Source organism: Pieris brassicae, chromosome 11 (assembly GCF_905147105.1).
Source record: "Pieris brassicae chromosome 11, ilPieBrab1.1, whole genome shotgun sequence".
NCBI classification, from domain to species: Eukaryota; Metazoa; Arthropoda; class Insecta; order Lepidoptera; family Pieridae; genus Pieris; species Pieris brassicae.
Window position 1 is genome coordinate 14,681,802 of NC_059675.1, and position 22,035 is coordinate 14,703,836.

At 38.8% G+C, this 22,035-nt stretch overlaps 4 protein-coding genes across 5 annotated transcripts; 2 read left to right on the top strand and 2 right to left on the bottom strand.

Moving 5' to 3' along the window:
* Window positions 1–254: 254 nt before the first annotated feature.
* LOC123715883 (exocyst complex component 5) lies at window positions 255–7,061 on the bottom strand. Its single transcript, XM_045671229.1, has 14 exons — window positions 6,484–7,061; window positions 6,261–6,392; window positions 5,913–6,020; window positions 5,619–5,816; window positions 5,002–5,250; window positions 4,690–4,907; window positions 4,315–4,542; window positions 4,086–4,245; window positions 3,871–4,014; window positions 3,538–3,626; window positions 3,273–3,462; window positions 3,045–3,201; window positions 1,246–1,418; window positions 255–408 (listed from the first exon to the last, which is right to left on the bottom strand). The coding sequence occupies exons 1-14, from the start codon at window positions 6,514–6,516 to the stop codon at window positions 313–315; spliced, it is 2,175 nt and encodes a 724-aa protein (XP_045527185.1). The 5' UTR covers window positions 6,517–7,061; the 3' UTR covers window positions 255–312.
* Window positions 7,062–7,163: 102 nt separating this feature from the next.
* LOC123715884 (testis-specific serine/threonine-protein kinase 2) lies at window positions 7,164–8,653 on the top strand. Its single transcript, XM_045671230.1, has one exon. It carries the CDS (start codon window positions 7,436–7,438, stop codon window positions 8,465–8,467), a length of 1,032 nt encoding a protein of 343 aa, XP_045527186.1. The 5' UTR covers window positions 7,164–7,435; the 3' UTR covers window positions 8,468–8,653.
* A 6,848-nt stretch (window positions 8,654–15,501) lies between these two features.
* On the top strand, window positions 15,502–17,435 carry LOC123716136 (protein max). 2 transcript variants are annotated; one of them, XM_045671711.1, is made up of 5 exons: window positions 15,502–15,680; window positions 15,757–15,819; window positions 16,139–16,249; window positions 16,327–16,459; window positions 16,834–17,435. In XM_045671711.1, exons 1-5 carry the CDS (start codon window positions 15,639–15,641, stop codon window positions 16,995–16,997), a joined length of 513 nt encoding a protein of 170 aa, XP_045527667.1. In that variant the 5' UTR covers window positions 15,502–15,638; the 3' UTR covers window positions 16,998–17,435. The 2 variants fall into 2 exon arrangements, with proteins under 2 accessions (XP_045527667.1, XP_045527668.1); XM_045671712.1 differs by having other exon boundaries at window positions 16,336–16,459.
* A 2,910-nt stretch (window positions 17,436–20,345) lies between these two features.
* LOC123716697 lies at window positions 20,346–21,440 on the bottom strand. Its single transcript, XM_045672555.1, has 5 exons — window positions 21,359–21,440; window positions 21,140–21,280; window positions 20,909–21,018; window positions 20,661–20,705; window positions 20,346–20,422 (listed from the first exon to the last, which is right to left on the bottom strand). Exons 1-4 carry the CDS (start codon window positions 21,429–21,431, stop codon window positions 20,661–20,663), a joined length of 369 nt encoding a protein of 122 aa, XP_045528511.1. The 5' UTR covers window positions 21,432–21,440; the 3' UTR covers window positions 20,346–20,422.
* Window positions 21,441–22,035: the final 595 nt, after the last annotated feature.

Sequence of the window (22,035 nt, forward strand, 5' to 3'; positions counted from 1 at the left end):
GGCGAGGAGGGGGCTTTATGAATGGACGTAGTGAGCTATGCCGTACAGATATCGCTGATAAGCGGTTTTGCATTGTAACAATATGATATAGAGTAGCGCAATCCTCGGAAACTCGGCGAAATGTGATCCCTCCAGTTCCGAGATCGCATGAAAATAATTGTTACACGTTCAATTATTATTTTAACGGTCTAAATATCAATGTTTGTCGACCTTTTTTTAAAAAACAGATAGGAAATTGAAAGAACAAATTTATTTATTAATGGTTTAATGACTGGATATAACAATGGAAGAGCGTTCAAAAAAAAAATTAAACTAAGATAGTCCCTTGAGGAACGTCGCCAACTTGTGGCTCTTGTAGTCGGCACGGAGTTGAATGAAGTTGAGCAGCACCGAACGATCCAGCTCCGCCTGTGGACGAACAGAAGCCGGCTTCGATCATTATTCTTCGAGGCAGACGGTCAAAGGAGAGTTTGGGAAGGTAGATTGAGGAAAAGCAATCATCAATTATCAGCGGAAGTTCAGAGCCGGTTAAAGTTAACATAAGCTAGAATAGGACTTATTCAGAATGAATGTGTCCGGCATAGCAGGCGATATGGAGGGCTCAGGATGGTGGGTCAGGTTTCTCCCCTCTGATTAATAGAAGGATAAGAGTTAAGCATCCCCACAGTCCCCGCGATAGCGACTGCATGCGCTCGCGGGCCTGTGCATTTTTACCTCCTTCATAAAAAAAGGACTTATTGCATAAAATTGGGTTTCTGGGCAACGCTGCAACAATGTTTAGAATAAGATAAAGGAAATAATCGTTTTCTTAATGAGATTATACGAACACTTAACACAATAATTACTTCACGGATAATTTTAGTACAGCTTCAAAGTTTCCGATCTACGTATAGTGGAGTAACTAATTGAATGAAATGAATATTTTATAGTTTAAACTAAGGAAACCGAAGCTCAGTACACGGTGACGACGCTGTATAATAAATAGATGATAAAAGGCTCCTACAACTATCATGCCCTTCTGCGGTCAGTAAACTGTTCAAAAGCTCTTTATCACGACGTTGTTTCAATCCTGCTTCGTGACATACATTTATGAAATAAGTAGTTTTAGTTTCACTCACAATCTTTGACTAACAGTCCACTTTATTAGACTTTCACTATCAGTGTTAATAAAAACATCCAAAGATAATTGTAGCTAATGGAATTGAATGTAATCTATAATTTATAAACAAGCAGAAGCGGCCTCACCAGAGTCTCTCCCTCGCACACTTGGTGCAGGTTCTCGGGCTTGACGAGCAGCAGGTTGCAGAGCGCGTGCAAGGCGTCGAAGAGAGCGGGCGCGGGGTCGGGCGCGCCGGTGCCCCCGCGCCCGCACACGGCCGACCTGTACTCCTTCACGTCGCAGATCGCGATCATCGCACCTGCCAGGGCAAGGGATGCTTACGACTACCATCCGTCAATACAAATCAAAGAATGCTTGAATCAATCGATGGCGAATTGACGTAAACTAACGATTACATAATATCGCGAGCTGCTTAGGCTTTATCCTTTAACTAGTGCTTTTCGACGGGAGGCAGCGTCGGCAACAACGAGGACGAGCAGACCTCGTCCGGGGACAATTCCTTTGAAAGTGGGAAGATCAGATGTTATTCCCACAAAAAATAATTTTGTACTGATTCTTCAACGCATTGATGATATGCTACATAATTTGATTTTTTCTTAATTATTTACGCTATCATGTCATCTGTCGACGGGTTCAAGGGCTATGCCAATTTTAAGCATGATCCATGTATAAACAAACAGATATTCTGTTTTTTTATGACGACAATTTTTTTTTCCACACTAATTGACCAAGGTCTACGTTAAACGTTGATGCGTTACCCCCTCACCTAAACCTCACCCATGTCGCAGGCCGGTGACTTATGTTTTGGCAAACCAGACTTTCCAAATCCCGGAATCGTACTCGTCTGCGTAAGCTTGGTAACGATAGAAAGACTAGCTTTCTCCTCACGCACCAAGTTCTTCATTACTGGTTACCGAACGCTTTGGGTCTACGCATTGACACTACTCGAGACCAACTGCCTGCCCCGATCGTGAAACGTTTCTCGAAAAAGGTTGTAAATAAGTTGACGGTCTTGATTACGACAAAACTCCCGCCCGCGGCATAAAGGACGGGTTCAATTTGACCTCGGGTGGAAGGGCTGGGATGTATAAGCCGGAGAAGATATCTGCGTCTCGGTAAGGAAGAGCGATCCTTCGCAGTCTCCAAATGGTGATGGATGAGGACACAGTCTAGTGTGGAATACTGGGGCTTTTCACAGGTTTGACTTTGAAACATAATGGACGGGCTTGATGTTCCTATTGGCAAGAAATCTGGAGACCCAGTTGCATAATTTCTCGGGAAGCTTATAGGCTGAAGGCTTCGAAAGAAGGGCTAAGTGCCACATCCGATAGAAGACTTCCGCTATATTCAAACTAACCAGTAGCGCCACTTTCTCGGACTAGATAATGTCTATTGGATATAAGGGAGCGTTCAAATATTACGTATCGAATTTGGGGGGGGGGGGGGGGTCCTCTTGCGATTAAAACGTTACGATGCGGGGCGGGGATTGAATTGCGCGTTATTGTTAATATTTTTTCGGATTTCCAGTACTAGCGTTTTACTATTGGGTACAGAAAACGTTACAGCGCGTTGCATGGGGGGGTGGGGGTAATTTTTGGAGATTATTGCTCCAAAAATTACGTGACGTAATTCTTGAACGCTCCCTTAGTTGGCTGAGAGCGATCCCGGAATCGGAATTTGGGTGTACGAAAGTGATCTACCAGTTTGAGACATTAAGGCATATTAGAACCGGAGACTTAAGAGGATAGGATGTTGGTAATGTAAAAACGGTAACGTTAGGATACGATGCGGAGAAATTGTCTGCGTACGTTCAATTGGAGGGTAGTTATAATTGTGGACAACGAAATGTAAAGTTTAAAGCTATAAATCAAATATTAATTATAAACATAAATATTTATGAGAGGAAAGAAGGAGAAGAGATAACCTGCGGAGTTGAATTGGTAGTTGTGCAGGTGATCGTAGATGACGCGGTGGAGGCGCACGGCCAGCTCGGCGGCCACCGCGGCCCGGTTGGCCCCGTCCAGGGTCCGCGACACGCGCTCCGTGAGACCCGCCACGAACGCCACCACGCCCAGGCACGCCTGCAAGCGGAGCGAGCGGATGAGTCGCCCCCCGGGCGAGATCGTTCACCGACGCCATCGCGAAATCTCACCGGCGAGGCCAGCGTGTCCACGTCTCCCTCGGGCTTGAAGTCGCTCTTCCTCTGCTCAGTCTGCAGGTGCATCCTGACCCATCCCACGGCGGCCGAGATGGCCCTCTCGAGGCCCGCGTCGAGCTTCATCTCCAGCTGCTCGACGACGGCCTTCTTGCGCTGGACGCAGTCGGTCCGTTTGCCCGCCGAACTGAAACCGACCCACGTCACGACAGACCGCCGACCGAACGACCCTCGCCTTTCCCCCTTCGCCCCGCCCACTCACCTCACACAAGGGAGCACGCACTCTTGGAAGCTCTCGCCGAACATCTTCACTATTTGGTTTGTCTCGTGGACGATGTCGAAAAAATATATCTGAAAGATTTCGTTTCTTCGTGATGCTGATCTCTGGTGGGAATCGGTTACTCGTAAAGGTGCCCCACGATAACCTTTGCGGAGGTCGTTTTAATCACGTTTAATCCTATCGTATGTACTTAACTACGAGGCTCCCTTAACCAGTATTTCAGATTTACAGTTTGTCCTCGGGAGATATCCTTAATCGCATTATTGGACGAGATTCGGATTATGTTGACGAGTTAGAGATATAGAAGGTACCGACTTGGGGTGGGGTCTTTCCCTCTGCGATGGGGATGGAGTGCACTCCCAGGTCCAAGGCGTAGTCCACGTGCTCCACCAGCAGATGCTGAATCAGCACTTCCAGGAGAGACAGCGCGCAGTTGTCCAGCTCCGCGCCGGAACAGAGCTAGCACAGAGCGGAAAGTTACAAGTTCCGTCTACGACGACGTCGGTCTCGCGGTCCGTCGGCTCACTCACAGTCCGACACCTGAGGAAGGAGGTCCGGGCGGAGGCGAGCACGTTCTCGGCCAGCTTGCGGCAAAGAAAGGTCTCGCCCCCGTAGTCCTCGATGTGGGCGATGGTGATGGGGGCGCGCCCTCCGAGCGCCGCCTGCAGGTCCCGACGCAGCTCCTGGAAACTACGCCGGCGACTCGTGAGCGGGGAGGGCGAATCGGCGGTCGGGAGTCGGGGCGGAGTCTACACTCACCCTCCGCCTTGCGGCTGCCTCTTGACGTGTCGCTTGTCGGCGTAGTAGTCGTGGAGCGCGGCGGCCAGCGCGGCCTTGAGCCGCCGGAGCTCGAGAGCGCCGTAGCCGTCTGCGCCGGCGGCCATGGCCCCGTTCACCAGAGCCTCCCGCCGCAGCTCACCCGTCGCCTCGTCGCCCTCGGCCGACACCAGCCTCGCCGCCACCAGCTCGTCGCACACTCGCTGCGTGCTGACATTTATGGCTTTTTGTTCAACGATTCATTTCTATCGGTTTACTAATTTCTAGAATTAAGGTTAGGTCTGTGAGATTTCTGGTTGAGAAACTTTCTTCTCGTAGAACCTACTTTTGAGTAAATGGAAGGTGAAAAAGAAGTACCTGGTGTAGACGTCGTACAGGTTTCGTAGGTACTTTTCGAGGTCGTTCTTATCGGCAAGTTTCGTCTGAATGTACTTCTGCAGCTTCAGATGGAAGATGTTCAATACGAACTTGCTCATCACTTGCTCGGGATTCGGGAAAACGTTGTTTATTATAGAGTTATTCTTTTTGCAAAGGGGCAACACTGAAGAAAATATATCTTTACCCGTCAGGGTGTTCTGAAATGACAAAAAAGTATATAATATATGTGACAAGTTTATTTTATATTATTTACTTATTATACTTAGCAACGTATGCAGGTCTATGACATACCATTTGGCTGGTCTCTATATAAGCATCCACACACTGAGAATAGCCCTTGAAGTTGGTCATGATGTTGGCTATTTCCTTCATTTTGGTCATGTTACCCTGGTGTTGAGCTTTGACAAAGTCCTCGATCAGATTCCGTTCAATCTCATCGTATTTTGCTTCAATTTTCTTTCTGGCAACTTCAAATTTATCCGGTGGCAGTTCTTGGGCTATTGTATATAACTTTTGAATGACATCTGCAGCTTCATTTAACTAAAATATTGTCTCCTTGGAATTATATATTCATTCCAAAAACCATACACCTATATATTGTATTGTATACAATTATTATTATGATGAAAAATACATGTATTGTTGCAGCGGTGACTATGTGAAGATAATAATTATTTGTTGGAAAGTACAAGTATATCAAAAAGAATTCTATGTTTTTCATTAATATTATGGTGCAATTAGAATAAATATTGATAAAAAATAAACATAAATTTGTTGATATCTTCATATATTAAATGAATTGTTTTCAAACAACTTTTGTTAGATATTTTAAAGGTATTAATAACATTACAATTGCAACAAAAGCAATACAAATTAGTTTGACAAGGATGAATGATCTGATGCTTTACCCTGTTAGAATCACTAAACAGATCACTGAGTACTGGTCCTGGGCTAAGAAAGTTGGCCAAATGTGACAACAAGTCTCTCGCTGCAGCTGCCCGAGCCCTTGGTGCCCTGGCAGCACCCAACTTCTCACCAACATCTAAAGCTCTACCTCCACACCTGGACATTCGTTCATCAAGGGCACTGAATACCGAGACACAATGCTGAAATTGTTTATTTATTGAAATATCTATTTTGTATTCCTATAAAATCCTTCTTCTTAATATATCACAGTAATAAATAAAAAATTTAAATCTTACTGTATGTTGATCCATGATCTCAGCTAGTTTGGCCAAATAGGTTTTTTCTTCCTCTTGTACACCCTGCTCTAATCTTGCACATTTCCTTTCTTGCCTTTCTTGGAGGACCTGAAAATTGATACCATTACATAATTACAAAAAATTCTTGCTTCTAAAATAAACTGAAACATTTTACATTTTAAAAATTAAAAAAAAACAATAACATTTAAAATGAGTGTGATAAATAATTAAAATTATTTTATTTATACTGTGTTACAACACATATATTTAATGTTTGTTACCAAAACATTGCAGGTTAATAATAATATCAGTATCGTTGTATGGCGATGTGAAATACGAAGTACTTACCTTCAGGTCTTGTATAGCTTGTGTGAAAATATCATGAATCATTAATGGATCAAATTGATCATCTTTAAGACGGCACTCTTGCATACTACGTCTAACCATTCTCTCCACAAATTCATCTGGATCAAATGGGTCCTACAAAACAAATACACAAATATCAACAATTTCTAGGAATGGTCAATAGTAAACTACTACTAACTAGATTATATTAAAAGTTTTTACTTACCGCTTCAAGTTCTTTCAAATATTGGTTCATCATCTTGAAACTAGGTTTTTATGACTTGTTTAAATATATTTTAAACAGTTTCTTATTTTACCTATTTTTAGCAAGTCAAATACTCTTATTTACTCAAATACTCTTACTCATATACATATTATTCTTTAAATACTGAACTTTCCCTTTTCCTAAAGTTTTTTGAACATAGCAAACGTCAAAGATAAAAGTGGGTGAAACCAAAATGACAATGATTAATGACATAGGTGTGATACAGCATATCGTAGTTTTTTATGACATTAAACAGACCATGCGACAACAAAACATACTGGGGCTTGAGACAAAAACTCACCAACAGTAAACGAATAATTTTTGCTTGTACAATTCAAACAAAAATAAAGAATGTTCTTTGTTATAAGTTTCATTGTTGTAGTAGTAGTAGACCGCACAATGCACTCTAGATGAAAAATATAAAAGTACATATTATTTGGTTCAAAACTCAGAAAAAATATGATTAATTAACCTATTACGAAATGTAATAAATTTTACTACCCCGATTTGAATATTTAATTAATTATACATTTTAATCATCAACGTTTAGAATTAATTTTAAAGCTAACAGACCTATTTTGCGAAGCCTTACTGAAAAATAATTTAATTTTAGAAAATAAAGAAAAAATGTACGTCAATATAGCAAATACGTCTTTTTATAAGACTTCTTAAATAGTGAAAGCGTTTTTTTTTTGTATCCAAATTCTTTGTGATGTCGTAAAATGATTTTATAAATTTTGTTGTGATATAAACGTTTACAATTTTTATATTCTCTCTTACATGAGCAGTGAGCAAAAAATAAATAAAAATTATCATTGGAACAGTTTGACAGGAGTGCTGAACATTGTGCCTTTTGTATACGTGAGATGTCCAATGTATCCTAAAAGGGTTAGGATAAAGTCGTTAGAGCCCCATGGCTGAGCGTCTCAGCCCTCGAAGCTCCGAGGTCAACGCCTTGGAACAACGAGGCTACCTAATCGGCAAGAAGATAGGACAAGGATCGTATGCCACCGTTCACTTAGCGGAGTACTGTGATGCATCGAGCCCAAAACGTATGCACTTAGCGTGCAAGATATTCGACAAGGAAAAAGCGCCTAGAGATTTCTTGGAAAAGTTTTTCCCCCGAGAACTTGATATTTTAACTAAAATTGAAAATCCCCATATCATTCAAGTGCATAGTATCCTGCAAAGAGGACCGAGGGTGTTCATATTCATGAGATATGCTGACAATGGCGATTTACTAGATTTTATCAAACGTAATGGCGTCGTTCCAGAAAATCAAGCCAAACTCTGGTTCAGACAGATGGCGAGTGGTCTTCAATACCTTCACAGTAAGAACATTGCACATCGGGACCTGAAGTGTGAGAATATTTTACTGTCCAGGCGTTTTAATGTTAAGCTAGCCGATTTCGGCTTCGCAAGATTCTGCACGGACGGTGACAACAGGCGCGTCCTCAGCCAGACGTACTGCGGCTCCGCGGCGTATGCGGCTCCCGAAGTGGTCAGTGGTACACCGTACAATCCTAAGTTAGCCGATGTTTGGTCTCTCGGAATCATTTTATTTATCATGTTAAACGCTTCCATGCCGTTCGATGACTCCAACCTGCGTAAGTTGCTGAAAGACCAGATGTCGCGCAACTGGGTCTTTCGCTCCAGAATCAGAGACTCTGTATCCGCCGCAGCGAAGTCAATCGTGCGTCATATCTTGGAACCGGATATCACTTTACGTCTGACTTTGGACCGCGTCCTGTCGCACGAGTGGACTCGACCGCGCAAAGACAAGAGCGCTAGCCTAATGGGGCGCCTCGTGCAGTCGGCCCCTTCGGCCCCGCATTCGGGAAAGCACGAGGAGGCCGGCACTTCGGCCGGACTCCGCGTCTCCGGCGACCATCGAGACACCGAGCGCGAGAGGCACGACGACATCAACTCTCGCACCCACGCCTGACCACGTCACACACAGTGGCATTTAAAGTGAAATATTGACACGATCTTACAGATTAGAGACATTTAGGCCGTACATGAATTTCAAATTTGCTTTTTACATTACTTTTACTTCTTTAAATATTTTTTACACTTGACGTCACAACGTTTTAGTCGTCAATAGTGAAAATAAAATTTCTAATAAAACGATGAGAGGTTTATTTAAGTAAAACATAACGTTTGTGGTGGTTTTGAACAGTATTTATACAAATACAAACGTATCATGTCATTTTATCGTATGCACTAGTTGTCAACATTTGCGACCAGGAATTGTTGTATCACATATTTATAAGCATCATATTGATTCTGCGGATCCAGCTGCGAGTGCCCCTCGTCGTACAAAGATGAGAACCCGACGACGCCGAACGGAATAGGTACAAACGGAAACTGTACGTGGAAAACTAAAATAGACTCACGCTGGTCAAACTCGATTGACAGTTTCGATATCTGGCTTATATACTCTACGATGAGATGCGTTATTGTCTTCGAAAGCGGACTGTGAGACTATAAATAAAAATGTAAGAAAAATCTACTGACTATAGAGAATGTAGGTTCACATTACGAAACTTCATTAAAAAGTTGACAACTTACGGTTAATTTAACCCGATATACAGGCACAAACGAAGGAATAACCTCCGTGTGGATAACTGACAACACGTTAGATTTCGAAGAATTACCTAAAAATTAAAACCTGATGATTTTTTCTAGTAAAGAAATTTTCACGCCCGAGGAAAACAATAGTATATGGAAAAGTAACCGTATTCATAACGAGCGATTTCGAAAAAAGATTTCTCACGTGTTTCACACACGACTATCAGTAGAAAAATAAGTATTTTCTTCGAATTCCACATAGCAATAACTGTAAATTTTTAGTAACAGTAATTTGTTAAATCAATAATACATTCTACAGACATAAAGTAGGCATTTGAATCATAAAAAAGTCGTAACTCTCTTGGATTTAAAGGCTCGCGACGTTATCGATATTTCTAAACGTATTAAAGGGTGTTTTATTGTCGGACAGTCGTACAGAAGTTGTTAGTGTGATCAACTGATTGATATGATTTCATCACTATGAGGTGAACCGCCTCGTTTATTTCTCGGATTCATTATCAATCTACTTAAGATCTGAATCACAATTTGATCACTTCTTCCTCTTCCAAGAGGTGGCGACATTGAATATCCTACTTATTTCTACCTAGCTTGCATGCATTCCAGTAGAGACAACAAATCATTTCGTAACCAACTGCACCTACCTATAGACCTACTACGTTAAAACAAGAGCAAACGTTATTACACTTTCAAATACATATTTTATGGAAGGAGATATGTCTATAGGCCTTTCATGGAAATAAAAATAGACATACCGAAGTTCTTTAAGTAATCTTTCCTAGTTACAAGCCAGATATAGAAATCACCAAATTAGTGTCGAAACATTATTTATAATTTACCTAATCAATAATAATGTGCAAAACAATATGCTAATGACCTGCAGCTAGAGATCGTTCTGGTCTACCTACATTATACCGCATTAGCTAAAGTTATTAGCGAATAGATCAGATGTAAATTTTATTTATTTCAAATATGTAATCGTGACAGCCGAATGGAGTACAAATCCACTATGGAGCTTGGACAGCTTTGCCGACAATAGTATAAGTAGACAAAGTGATCTGAGTAAGGCTGAAGCGGATGGTCACTTTGTTGAGGGAGCTGTCAAAATCAACTTTAGGTGGTGAGAGTGAGTTAACTATAACTCTGACGTAAGACAGCCCCATCCTAGGTGGTACCTATAATATAACAATTAGATTATTATCTAAGAGTCATAGCTTTTAACTACTAATACTATATTTATAAAACAAATCTATTTAAATTACCGGTATATATTTTTTTGTCTCGTAGGCAAACGGTAGAATTATTCCGTCCGAAGAGTGTATTACTTCACCTTGGTTCGTACCTTAAATGAATAAACGTATGTATGAAAATACAAGAATATCTCTATATATGCCAGGAAACCACCTGGTGCCAGAATGGGCCAGTAGCCTTAGAAAGCGCAAGCCCTATATGACCCGAACTAAAACCCCTCTAAATCACATTTTGGCCGGCACGGGTAACAGTAACGATTTCCTGCAATCGTCCTGTTACATCATTCGAAGCCAAAGATGCGCTTACTGCAAATGGAACTGGGGTTTTTTAAAGGAATCTCGCTGTTGGCTTTAAGGGCTTTTACAGCTCAGCTCGGGCTGTTTTGGCGAGCGTAGCTCGCCGGAATGGGCGCTTTCCCGCGACTAGCGCAATGGCGTCTCCTGCAAGACTCTGCTTGGGTCGTCGAACTGTGCTCAATCGCTTGAAGCGCAGGAGGGAAATTTACTGGAGTGAGCGAAGTACGAAGTAAACGTCCACGGCTTCCCCGGTGAAGGCGGTTTGTTACCCTTTATATGTTTTTGGCTATTATTATTATTTACCGCGCGGGCGGCTCTTAATTTATTGTTACGGTACCATACCATATTGCAAGGTATGTAGACCGAAGACGGACCGCCGACTACACGAAACAATAACTAACCTTGACTAAGTATGTAATAACAAAACTAATTCCAATATGGGTTAAAAGTGGATTTATTATGAATATACGTCATACATATAAAATATTATCTATATGAATATCGAAATAGTAGGTGGTATACATTACCAAATTCAAACTCATATGTTCCCGCATATGCACTACAAATTATAGACACCATGCAAATCAAAACAATAGCCCTTGAGTTCATTTTTTAATGTGCGTGATCCGAATTAATATTGATATTTACAGGCATCTACTTCGACGGACTGATAACTCCTAACTACGACTCAATTGCCAATTTATACTGGTTAAGAAAATTAAAAAATGTTTACCTTTAATGTTAGTTAACGGTATGTAATTTAACATCACTGAATAACGAGCAAACAACGAAAGAAAATAGGATTAATTGAATTCAGCAAAGTCTTTTATCAAGTAGCGTACCTAAATAAAAACCGCCATTCTCAACAATATTTTAATTACGTTAAATGTCATGAATTTCAATACATAGTTGATAAATAGAGGAATATGTTATTATAATGATAAATTTTATTCGAAATCACCAGTTTCAGTGACAACTATGCCAGACTGACGGTCAAGATGTGTGGTATGGTTGCAGATCTGGTATGTTTTAATGACGGCGTTGCCAGGATATTGGCCTGCGGGGTCCTGTCGAACCACGTGCATGTACTCGTCTCCCATCGTGAACTGCACCTGCGGTGGAGCAGCCCAGTCGCAGACCACGGCAACACCCTTGTGTACTGCCGCAGGATTAATGCAGAACAGCTGAAAATAATATACTTCGTTTAATAAAATACTTAATATGAATATATTGAAGGATAAGATATTTGAATAAAAACCGACCTTCTGGAAAGCTTCTTTCTGTCCTGGATGAATATAAGCCACGGGATAATCCATTTTATAACGAGATATATAATCCGAATCTGAAAGATAAAGCGAATTGTTTAGAAACACTGTAAATAACGCGTTTTTGGCTAATCTTATTATGTATTTACTCACCTTTCGTGACTTGAGTACAATGCGGTGGTGAATATATCTTTAACTTTGCGTCCAGGCCAAAGCTACAAAACAACATTACGAACACCAAAATATATTCGTATTTGACAAACATTGTAAAAACGCGCAATACTTTTTACGTTCGGTACTCATCTGAAACAAAACAGTTTTATCCTTAACACGAGACGAGGAAAATCAACATGTTTTGTTATTATGTTACTATCAATAGCCACTATGACCTCCAGACATACGTATTATTTTACCTGCGCTATAAATTATACACAATTGTGATAAGTTTTTTGCGATTTAACCTAATTATTCATTATAAGGTTGTTTTTTTTCAAATATAATTAATGAAAACTCAAATGAATGTGAAGTATATTTATGTGGCTCCTTGACATCATAATAATGTGCCTGTGTCTTAAATTACCCTGGGTGTAACCGAGGGGAACACTTAGTAATAATATTACAAGAAGAATAGTTTAGTGGTAAGACTTAATAATCAACGGAGATCGATTGCCCTACATTGAGGGAAACATGAAATTAAAATAAAATAAAGGTTTTGTCTATCGAATTTTATTAATATTATTATCTCTATTGATGAGAGTTTTCTGAGTTAACAATATTATCTTTTGCTTCTTCAAGTTGGTGCCAAAGCAGAGCATGGTGCATAGCAGCTGTTTCCACCTCCATTTCACTTCCGGTCACTAGAATTTTTTATCATTACTAATATAGTTATGTTTTGTATAAGTTGAATACTAATTAAAGAACTACTAACTAAAGAAATTCAACATAAAGCTAGAATAAGAGTATTCTTTAGTAAACCCTAAAATAAACTAGCTTAACCTACTTCGTATCTTGGTAATAATTGTAATATTTTTTTTTAGTCTTGTCAAGTCATTTGCTATTTCATCTAGTAATTTATCTTGAAAATCACTGCTATTAACATCAATATGGTTTATTGAATTTACAGACTGCATTACGCTAAAATATATCGAGAATAACACAAGTTAATAAAAATCAAATCAAATATCAGATACTCATCAGTGTGAAACTTTAAAGAAAATTAATAAAACGTGAAATTGAATAATGTTAAACAAAGGCGCCAAATTCATAATTTTTTTTAAAGATTATTACACGCGGAAGCAGACATGTCTTTTAGTCAAATTGTTATATGTAATGAAGTAGAGACAAAACGAGTTTTAATTGTCTAGAACAAACTAAAATAGCAATCGATCTTTTATCTCTTTTTAAAATCATAAAATATGAGAAAAAATTTGTTAGTTTATTTCATTTTCCGAAGACATCTACAAAATAAATACACGAAATGAAATATCAAACAATGGTTTTAATACAATAGTTATTTATCATATTTATGTTTAACTATTAGTGCTTTTGATAACTACATGGCATAATAACGTTTACAATGCATAGTAAAAGAAAGATATATAGAAATCCATCAATTTAGACATAAATGATGGATGGAAAAAACAAATCAAATAAATTTTTTCACCACTAAGTCAAACAACTCACAAATAAAATAAAATAAATTATTTAACAATAACAAAGTTTAGGGAATGACATGTTATTAATATATTGTGACCAAATAATGTTGCCACCTTAATAAAATATGTAAATATTTTCACGAATGACGCACCAATTTGATGGTATTAAAGAGGCTTAAAAGCTATAAGTTTTCAACCACCAAACAGAATACCAGCATATTGCGGATTGAGAGAAAGAGTGTCTTCACGCATAAACATAAGTCATATAACTTTAAGAGCCAAATAACTAGGTTCTTGGCTCAAGAAATTCAGAAAAGATTGCCAGATAATTTATCGGTTTTGAATTCATTCCAAAATCGCATTACAGTAATACCCCGGGGTATTACGACTTACGCGATAGGTGACGAGTCAATGATTTTTTCTACTCCCGTAATATCTCCTCGTAGCATCCTAGTAATTTTTTTATTCTATGTTTTGTAACAAAAATGCGCTATTCATTATAGTATATACTTTTAAAAATTGTTAACCCTTTTTAAATCGAACTGAGGGCTTCTGTCAAGTTTCCAACTGTCATTTGATCTTCTAATAGAACTGGACCCAAAGAATCATGATTATCAATTTCTTCCTCATGTTCACGCATTGTTATGAGCTCATCAATTGTAAGCTCCTCATTGTGTGAATCCAACAGCTCTTGAACATCATCACTATCCACTTCTAAATTTATTGGTCTACCAAGTTCTACAACGTCTTTGATCACATTGCAAATTTCATCTGCCCTGGCACTGATTCCGCCTGAGTCTCAGTGGAGAAAAAAAATGGACAGAGCTTTTTCGGACGAGAAAATTAAATCGCGTAACTCCGAATTTGCGTAAGTCGAGGTAGCGTAAGTTGGGGTATTACTGTATCACAAGTTAAGCCAACTTTGACCAACGTTTTGACAAAATTCCATCGAGATCATTTTTTCGTTGACAAGAATTATGTAGAGTCTGAATAGAATCAATTGCCAAACAAATCTTGGAGAAATTTGACTAATTCAGTGCAATTTTATTAATTTTTTCGAAGATTGCGATTCCAAATTTTCGATGGCTCTTCTCACACTTCCAATGTCAAACGCAAGTGTTGAACGTGCTTTTTCAACTTATAACTTAATTATAAATAAATAACGGAATAGATTATCTCTCAAATAGCTGCAAAGAATAATGATAGTGACTCACTCTGCAAAAAGATGGCGGCTCATGTTAAATTTGTTCATTCTGACCGTATGATCAAATTATTTTACGTCAAATGTACGATTTAAAAAATATCAGCAACAGCAAAACGCAGCGCGATATACAGGCCGATGCCTTCGACGAAATATTAGAAGCTTATTCCAATGACATTTAATAATATTGTGTTAGAAGGAAAAAAGGAGACATTGAATCAATTCGTTTTTTGTTTAAATTCTGTCTCGTTTAACTGTAACAGAACAGATAAAAAAGAAAAGTACAAAAAGCTTTAAAAATAATGTATGAAAAGAAAATGACGAAAACGCAAAAAATTGTCTTCCAAAAAACGTTAAGAAATAAAAAATAAGAATCGTTTCATCTCATTGTTATTATCATTAATATTATACGGTCATTGATTAATTTATATAAATATGTAAAATGTACTCACACTCAATAAATACAACTGAAATTTTTTACTACTTCATCGTATTTCATATTTGAAATTACCTCTCAAACCAAGTGTACAAAAAAACTTTTAATGTCACTTAAAAACTAGGGGTTTTTTATCGACATTTAGGTACCCCTAAGTTGGCTCTAGGGGGAACATTTTGTAGGAGCTGGCATCACTGTGAAAGTGATGAGCCATACTGCTCATAGTCTGTGGGAAACTGCAAGGGCTGTCGTCTGTCATGCGTGACTTATCATCTGTGGTCTTTTGTGTGATCAGGAGTTGTTGAGGGGCAAATTTATTTCAAACCAAAAAAAAATAAACTATTATTTGCCAACAATTCCTTACTAATGTTGTTATAAACTATTCCTGTTTTATTGTAAATAATCTTTTTCAATTTTTTAAAAATGATGAGCGATGACGATCGCGACATCGATATCGAAAGTGATGTATGTGTTGTTTTCATTCAAAGGGCAATATTTTATTAATTTCTTGTGTTTTTAAAACAATTTGATAAATTTTCAGGCTGAAAACGACTCTGATTCTCGTCAAAATCCACGCAATGGATTAAGTGGCTATTATTCTCAGGCAAGACGCTCATGGTTTATTTTACTATATTGATATTGTTGACATGTCACATGTGGATATTCTGATGCTTATAAACCATGACCTAAACATAAAATGTTTCACCTGTTGGTCAGACGTTTGATCTGACGTTTATTGGGAATGTTTTTGCATTCTATTAATTAATTCACTAGTTTTCTATTATTTAAATCAATAATATAACTCTTGACACAAGTAGTGCTATTAAACTTATGCGTTGATGCAAGAAGTTTGATTTGATTAGATGTTCTTTAATAAAAGAGTTAGATCTACCTAAGCAATTATCATTCCTTTCCTATTTCAGGCGGAAAAAAGGGCTCATCATAATGCTTTGGAGCGTAAAAGAAGAGATCATATAAAAGACAGTTTTACATCATTAAGAGATTCCGTACCTGCATTGCAAGGAGAGAAAGTAGTAAGTATTTAAATACACAATTACATAATAACTAATTTGTTTTCGATATGATTGTGACATTAATAGATAAATTAATGATGTTACAGGCAAGTCGCGCACAAATATTAAAGAAGGCAGCAGAATATATCCAGTTCATGAGAAGAAAAAACAATTCACATCAACAAGATATTGATGACCTCAAAAGGCAAAATAATATATTAGAAACACAGAGTAAGTAAAGTCGAGAATACTTCAGTTTTACACTCAGAGTGGTCTCCGAAGACAGATTTGCTTTGGTTAGTCATTCTGTGAAACATGTATTCTGGAAATATCATCCCGTAAGTCTGCCCTCACTTGTGAGTTTAGGATTTGCGAGCGTCACTTACAATTTCCATTATTTAAGAAAGCTACCACTCTTTAATTCTCATTTCCGTTTTACAAACGGTGGCAATAAATAGGCAAATATTTTGTCGCTCGGATTCAGTGACTCGCATCGCGCTCGTTACGATATTTCCGTTACAATTATATTATTTTCGTTGGCTTTAAATATAATCAATTAGTCTATCCATCTTCATCGTCGTAAAACGTTTAAATGATAATTTCAGTCAGAGCGTTGGAAAAGGCTCGAGCGACCGGAAACTACATGGAGGCTCACGAGCTCGGTCTCGGCATCAAGTCCGAGGACAGCTCCCACGACACCGACAGCTCGGACGGCGAGGGCACCACGCGACGCGTCAAGAAGCTCAAGATTAACGGGGTCAACGTCTGAACCGCCCCGTTGCGCTCGGCGGTCGCGGCTTCACGGAAACAGTGAAGTCGAGGTGGCGGCAAATGTCACTTAGTTAAGTCTTGTTAGGAAACGAACATTCTGCGAAATGTGGAGCTACTTTTGCTGAACCGGGATCGGGCGTCTGTGAGGAGGTCGAGTGCGACGGTTATATTTTTATAAGTTTTTGTTAAATCATGTCTAGGAAAACGTTATCCAGCAGTGTGACGCCGATGCGGTCCCGGAACGAGAGTTCTTAGAGTTCTAGTACTTTTTAAATTATGTGTAAATATTGTTCAGTCTGAGGCGTCGCTGAGAATAAATACTTTTCCCACTTTCATCGTATCATATATACATTTATACATATACATATATATCTATACCGTTCGAGAGATGTCAGAGTGGAAACTGTCCTTATTCGAGATTAAAGTGAGACAACATTTTGTGCGTTTCATTCCCGAAAAGTCCCTCTCCAATCTATCCACCAATATTCTGACCGATTAGTCGTTTGCGTGTTTTACCGTCGGTTATGAGGTCACGGGTTCGCATCCCGAGCGAGGCTTTAAGTATCAAATCGGAACGAGAACATTTTCAATTCTTTGTGACCTTACAATAGAATTCAGATTGAGGCCTCCCTAGTAAGTCAGAGACCTGTGACAGGGAAGCTTCGCTCTTCTTTAAATCAACCAACACAATTGGTTTAAAAAATAAAAATAAATAAATAAAAATAAACAAATATATGAATATATTATGATGACTATGTAATGTGTTTGTGAAAGACGAAACAAATGTGTGCGCGTGTTGCATGAAAAGATGGATTAAGGAAAAAATTATATTAGATGATTTAACAATGCTTCTGTTTTGTTGTAGTTAAGTGTACCGAGCCAATGGTTTAAAGTTGTTTTACATTTATGGTATGTAAGATTATGAAAGCTAAGGGTTTTATTTAAACTATTATAGAGATAAGCTGAGCGATTGTTGTATTGCTTACGTGCAAAGGTTGTCTTGCAAATTGTGTAGCTTATTATATTATGTTGGGTCCTTTTTTGAGGTGTGTCTGTTTTATGTGGAGAGGTTGCGTGTCTCCTAAGGACACAACGGAGAATATAGAGCTGGCTGAACTTTTTATATGAGGTATAAATCGAAAGTACCAGGCGGCTTGGGAAACTAACTTAGGTATCTAAGAAGCTCGGTGTCGGTCGGGGCCATCGCTCGCAACTCTTTAGAGCTCCCCGACGAAGGGTCATTCGAATCGTTGACGATCGGTCCCTTTCCGGGCGACTTGATCCCTCTGCGTCGCGTAGAGACGTGGGGTCCGTCCACTGAGCGTTTTTAAGGCATTTCATCCCGCGCACGATCGCTATGCGGAACCGGCCGCCCGCTGAAGTATATCCGAACCGATTCGACTTTAAGGAAACAGCGTAGCGATGCCTGAATGACCGGCGACGCCCCGGCGAGCCTTCCGGCAGCGTGAGCCTCCTGCCCGTTTGCTTTCTATTACATGGACAAAGGAGGCCACTTTAGCCTTCCCTTCCAAATGACCGACGAATTGAACGCCTTGCGATAAGTCAACGGCGAGCTGACGCTTTAAGGAGAGTGTCTTCGAAGAGATTGGTGGCGACTAATTGTGTATTTTTACCGGAAACCGCGCCAACTTGTGTGTTCTCGGGGTTAACCAAGTTAATTAAGTCATTCCGGTACACATCGACGACTGCCCGAGAAATACCTGCCCGGCCAGTGTAAAGACCATCCCCGGTGCTGTGGTCCGCATGGCGATGTATGTTGCTAAGTCGCTACATATTGATATGCGGAAGAAACGGGGTCGGGGAGCCAGCCGGCGTTCAAGAGTTTAAGGTCTGAACGTGCTCCGTCGATGACAATCTTGATGAAACGATCAGGGAGACAGCAGCATAATTTATCTGGGGCCATAGTGTAGTTTCAGTGGGTTTCAGGCTGAGAGTGATGCCGTTTCTGTTTCGAAGGCGTCACCTCCCAATTCTAAAAGTCTCAGCTTTGGACTGGCTCGGTCGTTCGATGAAATAAATATTGAACTAATGTTTGAAGAACTTTATTTCCCTTAGTCTACTAGGCTCATTCCGATCTGTTTCTTTTATTCCATTTTAAATTGATTAAACACGGTAATATTTCGAATTATAGACGGCCATTTATGAAATAATTCCATTTGCATTACTTAATAGACTTCTTCAAATAATTTGTATGTGGCTTCGGCGGCAATGTTTTCTTGGTAATTTTATTAGACTGTGTTAAAAAAGTGTACCTATTTAAATAGTGTTTTTATTAATTTATTTCGTAGGTTTTGTGTGACAGTAATTTTGTTTTTGCATGCCGTACACCATATTCTAGCCTTTTAACTAGTACGCGTCCTGCAAATAGTCGCACGACGACCTGAAAACTGGGTGAGCTCGTTTTTTCAGGTTTATTTTTCAATGATGTTTAGATAACCGCCGCGCTGTGCGCTCGACCAGAGTGTCGTGTTCATGTAGTGGGTCAAAGACACGGCCGCGTGACGCTTTACGATTTCAGACAGACGCATGACATTAGTCATTCATCGCAGAATTAGCCCGACTTTACCGTCTTTCATCATTTTGCAATCGGATCAGAGTTTTCTCAAATGGCCCGGTATAGGGTGAAAAAAAAACGTTTAAAAGTGCTCATCTGGATGAATACGACACGAACGATAGTCGGCATTATCAAGTTTATAGCTATTGTTTTTAAGGAAGTATATAGTGAATGCAATTGTGGATTAAGTCTGTGGAACCTATCTGTACATTGCACTTCGTTTACTTGTCTATTTGCTCGCCGAATAACATTTTTAGTTCGACGAAGTTATTTGTACGTTGTATTTACATGAATGCCTTTTCAATCATATAGTAGAAATTTTAACAGGTATTAGTAACATTTTTTTAGGAATTTACTTTTCATGACAACGGACCTCTGCAAATAAAGTAACGATAGTCGTTACTAAATTTAAACAAGTAGCTACCTAGTAAATAGTTTGGAATATCTTCTAGATATTTTATGCTGTAATGTTTAGTTTTCAAAAAGGGACAAACATCTTTTTATTATTTACCTGTATATCTCATCAGATGAGGGCCTAGATGCGGGCATTGTGGTTGTTTGTATAAATGAAACAAAATTTTATTTCAAACCGTTTATTGCACATTAAAAGTACACAAATACAAAACGGTTGAAAGACATGCAATAGAAAAAAAATTAAACGTTCAAAGTGCAAACATTTACGAAGTAAGTAATGAAGTTGGTCGACATTAGGAATGTATTGTTGCACTATCAGGTGTTATGATTATGATAAAAAACAAAAAAAAAACCAATGTCCGGATATGCAAAAGCCTCAAGCGTCTTAGATTCGTTGATTTAGTTTAAATCGACATCTCGAATTACAAAGTTCTCTGAAAGTAAAAACAATTTCTAATAAAATAAAAAAAATATACTAAGATCTCATTGGTAAAAATCTCGGCAGCGAAAAAGAAGTATTTAAGAGATGAACAATGGGAAATTAATAATAAAATAATTAAATGAAAAGATAATGTTGCCGGTGTCATGAGATTGAGACAAATTATGAATTCGAATAAGCTTCATAAATAAAAAAAGATTTCACATATAAAAAGATATATAAACAATATTTACCTAAAGCATGTAATCAGCTAAACAGTTATCAATACCCCAATCCATCTGATGACAGAAACAAAAAACTATGTTTATTACAATACATAACAATAGTTCTAAAGCGAATTGTGAACTTATAATTACACAATTTAAACAAATAAAGTAAACACTAATATAAATATAATATTTTAATAAATAATTAATTAGAAATAAGCAAAAAAGTTAGCAATTTAGTAGTTACTGATAACGAAATGATATAGTGTACTCACTGGGCAGTCCGTAATGGCGTCAAATGAAACAGAATCCATTTGATCCTCTGCAGCCTCAGTCATCGGCACCTCCTCGTCCTCGTCCTCCTCCTCGTCCTCCTCCTCGTCGCCTGCGGAAGATGGCAAATAATTAACTAAGAATCATTTATTTACATAAAATCAGATAGTAATACAACGAGTACTATACAAGATAATAAAAAGGACACGAAAACAGTGAACGTGTAAACTTACTGGAGCGATTGCCAATAATAGCAAAGTCGATTTGTGCAGACCCAATGGCCGGACGCAGAACAGTTTTCGGCTTCTTGGTCTTGATTTTTGGTTGAGCTTCACCGCTATTTCCAGACTTGAGCCGGTCCTCTACGTCATTGACTGAAAAATGAAAAGTGGTTGTTAATACCCCGAGGCGCTTACGATCTTAATTGGAAAAAGATCGATGTCTGTACTGACTTTGTGCCATTAACGCTGCGTTGCGTCTTTTTATAACTGCCATATCGTCGGACGGATCTACATTTTCTTGCATGTTCCGTAGTTTCTGGATGGCTTTGGCTATGATTTCCGCGTTCGATGCCTGAAAAAAGTTTTGTAGATTTTTAATTATGAAGACGGTCGGAACATTTACTAAACATAAACACGCTAAAGTAACTTTTAGTACTTACATTGGGTGGACATCCTAAAGCGGCTGCCAAGCTAGACATGGCTTCGGCCGTTCCGACGCGTCGTTCTCTTTCATACTGTGCATTACGCGCACGCCTCTCCTCCTGAAAATTTCAATGCAATTTTAATATTTGCATGTAGCTTAACATCACATAGATAAAAAATCAGATAAGTGCACTTATAAGTATCGCCACAAAGATACTTACGGCTGAAAGTGGAACTCTGCCTCTTCCCACTGGTCTCCCACGTTTTCTATCAGAGCCACGTTGCCCGCCCTACAAAAATATATTGTTTATTTTATAATACAAAATACGATTAATTTTATCTTCTTGTTAACTGCCCAAACTGTGGAAAAGAAAATGCATTTTTTTATGATGATGATGAAGTAATGTAATAATATTAAAATTTATATCTACAAACGTATTAAAGTCTCAGCTAAAAATAAAAAATATTATATTCGAAATGGCCAC